Raw genomic sequence first — 8,230 nt, forward strand, 5'->3', positions numbered from 1 at the left:
AAGTGTGTCTGTGGGTCTTACAATGTAATTGTCCAGAGTATTTTTGATAGGCAGGGTTTATCTTTCAGTTACTAATTTCTCATTAAGCAGGAATTTCTTAAAGCAGGCGAAACAAGTGAAGTATGACTAATGCTTCCCCATTTTTGGAGAACGATAGATTTGGTAAATGCATAATGTAAAGGGGCCTGCACACTAGTAACACCCTTTGCTTTTCGTTAATACCCAAGGTAGCTAAAGAGCACTGCAAGCAGCTTAGCGAGATTGGACTGGATCTCACCTTCATCATTCATGCCCTTCTGGTAAAGGATATCAAAGGTGCTTTACAGAGCTACAAGGATATCATCATCGAGGCCACCAAGCACCGCAACTCTGAGGAGATGTGGAGAAGGATGAACCTAATGACTCCAGAGGCACTGGGGAAACTCAGGGAGGAGATGAGGAGCTGCGGGGTAGGCAATTTTGACCAATACACGGGTGATGACTGCTGGGTCAACCTTAGCTATACTGTAGTAGCTTTTACTAAGCAGACTATGGCCTTTTTGGAGGAAGCGTTAAAGCTTTACTTTCCAGAGCTGCATATGGTTCTTTTGGAGAGTCTCGTGGAAATCATCCTGGTGGCTGTCCAGCATGTTGATTACAGTTTACGGTGTGAACAGGACCCCGAGAAGAAAGCATTCATTAGGCAGAATGCATCCTTCCTTTATGAAACTGTCCTTCCTGTTGTGGAAAAAAGATTTGAGGAAGGAGTTGGAAAGCCAGCCAAGCAGCTACAGGATCTGAGAAATGCTTCAAGGTTGATGCGTGTAAATCCGGAAAGTACCACCTCTGTGGTGTGAAGTGACCTAACTGTTCTTACAAAAAGAGTGTCAAAAGCACTTACTGAAAACCTTGTACATTGCATATATGAACTAAATGGATTTTTTTGAGTCCCTGAAAAATGCAAAGTCTAACTGCTGCATTCCAGAAGCTGAAGACTTAACAATCAAAGCCTGCAAGGATGCAATGCTTTTCTTGGTGGATGGTGGGTAGGGGAATGAGCAGTAAGGTCAAGGTCACGTGTCCTGTAAGAATGGCTTGTGTAGTGTTTGTGGCTTGGGAAATACTGTAATATACAATTTTTGGCCAAATGTTTGTGGAAGTCTTAAATGTACCATATGGCAGGAAGAGATCACTTCTCATCATGTCACTGTAGGAATTCTTTTTTAAGGCAGTGTTCTGGTAGGAGGGGAGGTGCTGAAAAGCTCCCAGGGTGTGGTAGTCGGTGAGGCACATCCACCATCCAGATGTGACTCAGCACTGCAGATAAACAGCATGGATTTGCACAGTCTGATTTGTTTGGTAGCAGTGCAGACGCTTCACTTTCTCCAACATTCAAATTCTCTTAATTCATTTCAGAGGCAGATCTAAATGAAAAATGGTTCTTGTATAGGTTTTTGCATTTGGGTGAAGGGGCTGCTCCTCTTTCATCAGCTGGCCTGTCAGCTTAAATTACAGCTCAGTGAAAACAAACCTTCTGCTGTCAGGAAGATTTGTTCCCTTCAAAGAAGAAGCAAGAATAACTTTCTTCCCTTTCCCTTTGTGTTCCCCTTCCTTGTTTTCTCATGGACTTTTTTGGGGTCAAGTCTATTTGATGAAGTACGCACTCTGGCTTGAGGTGCTGTCATAAACGTGTTATGGGTCATTACCTACTGGTAGAAACCATAGTGAAGAGGCATAAATGCTCTTGAGATGTGCAGGGCAAGGAGAGGGTCTGAAGGGACTGTTTTGTTTGTAAGAAACAGAATGCTGGTTCTGTACAGAAGCAGCACAAGATGAAGAGGCTGGGTGTGGGGCTTTTTGTAAATGATGCCATCTTCAAAATACATGCTCTGTCTCTCTTGCAATATTAGTGTCGTTTCCTGTAGTACAGCAATAACCAAGAACTGCCTTTTTTTGCAGAAAACACAAGGACTTTATTTGGTTGGGAACTCTAATGTAGATGGGGGAAGTTTATGCAAATGCTTGCTTGTTTGGATTGAAGGTGATGGCTGTCTTGCTCCGTATGTGTCTCTGAAAATAAAAGAAGCCAAGTCTTGTGTAAAGGCTGGCTTTAGAAAGCTGTCAGCATCATCTTCGAAGCTGTGTAAACTTCTTCCCCTTTAGTGCAGACTTTCTTAACTGTGAAAAAATCATGTTAAAGCTAAGTAACCTTCTATTAGACTCCCAGTAAGTGTTCTTAACTGGAGTAATTGAGTATCCTATCCCTCTTGCACTTTCAAATGAAGGCTTTTGCAATTTGTATCATGGTAACAAATGCCTTGTGACTGCTGGAACAAACAAAAGATACTGCTAGTAAAGCATTCTGCATGACTGCTTATACTGGAGCTTCTTAATTTCTCCCTGTTTTTACAGTGCTAGTTCAATGCAGTTTTCACTTTAGTGGCCTGTTTTCTTTCTCTTGCTCTTTGGATGCCTTTTGAACGGTCAGATTTTGCAAAGCATCCTACTCTCTCTGCTCACTTGCTCTCCAGCGTTTGAGCCCTTTGCTAGCAAATCACAGGAAAAAAAAAATGTACAAAATAGTTTTAAAGGGTAACTTGGTGCTCTTCACTAAAAGTGATGGAAAACCAGTTTTATTTTAAGGTAATGGGACAGTGAGAGTTAGAACTTGTGTGAACATGTTATCTCCAAGAGAGAGCCGCAAAGGTGTTCTTTCACTAGAGAACTATCTTCGATACCAGAACCTAGTGAAGTATATTGAAATAATATATTCTCTGTCATCTGTTTAAAGTGGTCAAAGGTAGCAACCTGGCCTTACTTAATTTGAGAAATATTTTAAGTGGATTATAAGTAAGAGCTCTCCATGATGACAGGTATTTTGGAGGAGAGGGAGAAGGGAGAGCTTTTTTTCTCTGAGGACAGGTATATTATATTGTTTTCTTTGCCGCAGAAGGAAGCATCTTAGAAGCACAGAGTAAGTACAGATGAGCCTTATGTAATTATGGGTTTTTTTGCGGTGCAAGAGGAGGGTAAGCTGCGGGACTGCAGCTCAAGACTGATTATTGTGATGCTTGAGGATTTTGTGTAAGAAGCTGAATTGCAGTTTCCTGATTCCCAGCTCTGGCATAAGATTGAATAGGAGGAGAGCCCTACTCATGCTTCTGTTGCAAGCGTCCGAGGATGAAATGTAGAATGTAATTCTGCCGTGGGCTCCGTTATGCCTCTGTCACCACTCCCTTCATCAATCTATTTACAGCACACAGGGCCTACTGATTTTGTCTCTGCTGTCATCCATGGGGCAGTGGGCTTATGTGGACGTTGGTTTTAATGGATCAGGGAATCTGGCCTTTCCTTTGGATGATCAAATACCATGTTTGTGTGCCTGTCACAGTTCAAACACACGTGCAGATTTGTATAAACTGCTGTGGGTAGCATTGATATTTTGTAACTTGTGAATCTATTCAAGTAACAATAAAAGAAAAAGGATGACTTAAGGAAAATGGTGTGCAATTAAATTAAACATACTTTGTATATTAATTCAGCTAACAGAAAAAGTCAAAATATGCTGAGTCATGATTTAATAAATTTCAGATTTGCAGATGGTAATTTGGAATGGCATTTTTCTTTTCCTGAGCTGTACACTTGTGGGGATAAGTGTTGTTCAAGTTGGGACTTGCAGTAACTACTGAATAATATGATAGCAGTTTTGTTCATTTGGGGAAGAACTAGTATTTTTTGTTTGTTTGTTTTGAGACAATTGCATATAAAATCTGGTTTCCTTTAGCTGCTGTGATGAAATTGTGATGTGTAAAATGAAGATTTTATTTTTAATTCAGATGAATTTGTGTATTAGAATTCAATGCAATAACTTTTCTGAACAGTGAGGACCATGTATTAAAACTTTTGGACATACAACACTAGTGGTTTATTTCTGGTTTTATTACATCATCATCAGAAAGGGGATGTTGGTTCAAAGTTCAAGTCCACTAATAAATTTCCAGTGAGGTCAAAGAGCTTCAGGTCAGTCCTTTGTAAAGGGGAAGTGGCAGCCTGATGAAAGCTGAGTGATGTCACTTCAGTTACATTCTTATGAAAGTTAGCATGGGGCTTGATAAGGTGAAGTTGGAAGAAAATGTTTCTCAACATCTGATTCAAATTGAGGAGAGGCTGTGCTCCAAGTCCCGTGGGACTCTGGGTGAGTCGGTGAGGCCTTACCAACACACCAGGGCAGCATAATGTTGTAGCGCTTGTTAAACTTCCAGAGATTATTTTGTCACCGGAGTCCCTTCATACTTGAGTGCTGAATGTGCAGTACTGTCCATCTCCTCGCTAGGTGGAGTTTTGCCTGTAAAACCTCGGTAGGCAGATTTCAACGTGGGCAGGCACGGGCATTAATTCTGTGCTACCTTGCAGCCTGGGATGCTTTTGTAGCACTTTGGGGGAATGAAGATGCTGCACTGAACGATTCAGATGGTTGAGTCAACTCTTTTTTTCCTTCCTTGGTAGTGCTTTTCCTCTGCTTTTTCAAATTTCTGTACTGTTAATTTCTTAATTCTTCATGTTTTCTTTTCCTGCTGTGTTTCTATACCATCAGCAGGCATCCTGCAGAGGATCTCAGCTTTCTACTTTAGTTTCTAAAGGTACGTCCCAGCATGTGTGACTTTTGTTCTGCCCAGGAGACACTCTGCTAGACCACAAGCCCCTGCAGGAATGTGAAAAGTCGCTTGTCCCAGCTTCAGCTGTCTTGTCTAAGATGTTCAGCTTAATGACTTCTCAAAGTCAAACTTGTGTGACCTCTTGTCATTTTACCTCAGTATTGGACTGAAATCCCAATGAGAGCTCACACTCTTAATGCAGCTTTGCACTCCAGCACAACAATGCAGGAGGTCCCTGCCACCGAGCTTCATAACTTATGCACTCTTTACATTTCCTTTTCTGCACAGCTCTCACATTTTAATCAGGTTACCTTGCACTCAAAAATATTAGTAGGTCTGCAGACACCTAGTGTGTTTTCTCTGGAGAAAATCAAATCCAGAATGGGGCTTATCTGTCAAAGAGCTTTGTGAGAATAGCCTGTAGGGGACATATTTTTCTTCAGAGGTTTAAGAGTTGTGATATGCATTCAATCCCTACAAACTCTGAAAGGTGGTGGAGAGAGAAACACTGCAAACCGTGGAAAGGACGTTTTCCAATCTTATGTAGTATACTGTTTGTGTGAAAATAGATGTACGCCCTTTACAATTACAAGGGATGCTGACTAACAGAGTAATAGAGCACAGTTTGATTGAGCCACCTCGGGCACGGAGTAACTACCTCTTGAGTATTTAGGAAACTTTGCTAATACAACTTCAGTGGCCTCAGCATGCCCTGTAATACAGTTTTCAACTCCGGGGTTACAGGCTGAGCTAGATTCTCTGCCACAAATGTGCTCTTTTTGACACAGCAGAGAGAAAATACTAGCAAGAGGCCTGGCCTGTGCTGACCACTGAGCTGTAATCCCCTTCCCGGTGGTTTATGTGACTGATCAGGACAGCTTTAAGGCAATTTTAGATCACCCTTCCGTGACCCTGTGGTACTTACTCTCTCTCCCTCCCCATCCAGTGGCTGGATCACAGCTGCATTCCTTTCAATGGCCTGAGCGTCCCGCTTCTCTCCCAAGCAGAAGGTTATATGGGAGGATGGAGAGCACTTGCTCCCCAAATTACTTGGAGAGAGCTGTGATGGCACATGGTTACCAGTGGGGGTCCCACAAGAGCTCTGCATTGCTGAGCATCTCCTCGGTGCAGGGAAAACAGGCGTCTGCTGCATGTGCAAGCAGATGCGTTTGCATTCAATTTGTCCTCATCGACCAGTACAAGAGCTAAAAGCAGGTATATAATCTGAGATATTAATCTCTTCGTGTCATGGCAGAAGCTGGACTCTGAGGCATCGGCAAAGATTAACCAAGATATAATTTGGCCCTGCAGCTGCTGTGAATCTTGTTCAGATGCGCTAGTATGTTGGCACATGATTATTGAATGTGTTGCGTTAGGGAGGTGGACCAAGGAGAAGAGCAGGTAGCATTAACTTCACTGCTGCTTGGGAAATCCTTGGAGATGCTGGGGGTAATGATGATTCCAGGTTATTTAAAAAAAATAAATCAGCTCTTCAGTTAGTTGCACCGACACACACAGGTCTTTGCAATCCCAGAAAACTGATTTGGTCAAAATCAGAATTCTCATGCGGTTGAGAGAGGGTTAGCCAAATCCTTTGCTATACGAGGCACATGAATCTGAACACCTGCAAACTTGGGCACAATTGAGATCCAAACTTCAGGCACTCCCCAGGCTGACTGTGGGCCAAGGGAAAACTTTGCCTCAAACACTTCCAGACTTCAAGTTCTCTGGACTTTGAGGCATTCATACTCCTTCTAAAATCACAATTGATAGACAACTGTCTGTGCCAGTCAGATTTGTTAAGACTAACACGGTTTGGTTTTCTTTAATGACAGCTTTACAGCACTGCTGCAATCTGCGGACTCCCGTTGTTATGTTCATTTTCAGCTCTCCGGACCCTGTTTGCGCAGTAGGAAGGGGCCCAGCTCCCTGTCCTAGCTCCTGCAGGATGGGGTTGTCAGAAGAGTACTTGAAGCTCTGCAGAGAATCCTTCCTTCCTCAGGATTCAGTGAATTTTCCTCTCAAAATGTGGGTGTCTGATAAGCACCTCCTGTTCTGCTTCACCCCGCCCAACAATTGGCAGGATTGTTTGTTTTCCCACTCCGCAGTCTAACTTCTCCAGCAGAGGTGCCAGATTGGCTTTGTGGAGGAAGGAGGCCAAACTGCACGTTAAATTACAGTCCATGCATCTGTCTTAACGTAATTTAGGCCATATACCTCCCTGCCTGCTCTCGCTAATGGCAATGTACGTGGGGAGGAGGGGGATTTGGGGGGGTTGCAAGGAAAGATTTGTAATCTTTGTCCCTCCAACTTGCATCCAGCAAGGTGCTTAAGCACACACTGAAGAGCATAATCTGTCCCCCTGAATTTGAGAGGCCCACTCAGTTCATTATAGATGTTAAAGTGCTTTTTGTTCATGGAGCATCAGCAAATTTCTGTTCAATTTTGCAAAACCAACAGGCAAAGAAGCAGTGAGGGGACGGTACTAGTGCAACAGCAGCACATGAGCAAACAAAGTGTGCATTTGGGCGACACCTCAGCTCTAGCGTGGCAAATTGCGGTCCCAAACAAAGCCTTTCCCTTCTTCAGTGGGAGCAGTAGGCTCCATAAATCACCGGCGTTGCGATTTTCCAGGAGGCGTCAATAATAGTGTTGGACATGCTAAAATAAGGTTGCTTCATCTGACCGGCTGTGATACGTGGCACCGCGTTAGGGTGGAGGAAATGCCCTCAGGAAAACTCCTGTCACACCCCCATCCTCCCTTGTTTTACCCAAACCCAGCACCTCCCACCGTGAGTGCTTCCCTCCTGCTGTCAAACCTGGCCTGAAATAGGTCTCCTCCCTCGGTGGGATTAAACCCCATCTTGTCTGTGCGGCGTCACGCGATGCGCACAGGGGGCATCTTCACACCAAATAGCCCTTCTCCTGGTGTGCCTGTAATAAGTCACCATTTTTTTGTTTTCCCCTGAAGTTTATTACCATTTAAATAGCCTTCTGGCCTGAGACGCCTGGGGGGTTTCTGGCTCTGCTGCTTCATGCTCTGTGAAATTAATTCTCCTAAGAGCGTGTCCTCACAGGAGAATGGTTACGGGTTCAACTAAGCTGGTTTAGAAACCATTTTAAACCCACACAAGGGTTTCTGTGGCCCTTTAGTTTTGACTGGAGCACTTTCTACATACTTGGCTTGGGGTATAATACTCTTAGACAGAGAAGTGTTTATTCCCAACCAAAATCACAGCACTGAATCTTGCTGTCTGGGGCAATGTTTTTGAATACTGTGGGCAAATTCCGTATTTAACTCAGTGTGTGTTTTTAGGCCTTGAAGATTTAAGGGCCAGACAGCAAATGACTTTAACTGGGAAGCAATTAATTGCACAAATTTCCTCCTTGCAGTCAGGGTAGCGCTCATCCAGGTAACAGTCCCTGCAAGGCGATGGCTCATGCCCGCGCACTACTTTTATTACTGTATATCTCTGCTAATTAGTTCCTGTTGGATGGTGGGCCAGGTTGCTACAGGGCATTCAGATAAAAGGTGAAATCAGTTAAGACAATCTAAAGATAGCTATAAGAAGAAAAACAAATGGTTTGTTTTCCTG

At 43.4% G+C, this 8,230-nt stretch overlaps 2 protein-coding genes across 2 annotated transcripts in view; both read left to right on the forward strand.

Moving 5' to 3' along the window:
• The window catches only part of EXOC8 (exocyst complex component 8), a 6,819-nt gene extending 2,958 nt beyond the window's left edge, over window positions 1-3,861 (forward strand). The window contains 1 exon segment of the mRNA XM_009644179.2: window positions 228-3,861. Within this exon segment, the coding sequence (XP_009642474.1) occupies window positions 228-836 (609 nt within the window). The 3' untranslated portion in view covers window positions 837-3,861.
• A 219-nt stretch (window positions 3,862-4,080) lies between these two features.
• The window catches only part of RHOU (ras homolog family member U), a 29,823-nt gene continuing 25,673 nt past the window's right edge, over window positions 4,081-8,230 (forward strand). Inside the window, exon 1 of the mRNA XM_009644180.2 lies at window positions 4,081-4,174. Within this exon, the coding sequence (XP_009642475.1) occupies window positions 4,081-4,174 (94 nt within the window). The remainder of the gene's footprint in view (window positions 4,175-8,230) is intronic.

Source organism: Egretta garzetta, unplaced genomic scaffold (assembly GCF_000687185.1).
Source record: "Egretta garzetta isolate BGI_Z169 unplaced genomic scaffold, ASM68718v1 scaffold118, whole genome shotgun sequence".
NCBI lineage: Eukaryota > Metazoa > Chordata > Aves > Pelecaniformes > Ardeidae > Egretta > Egretta garzetta.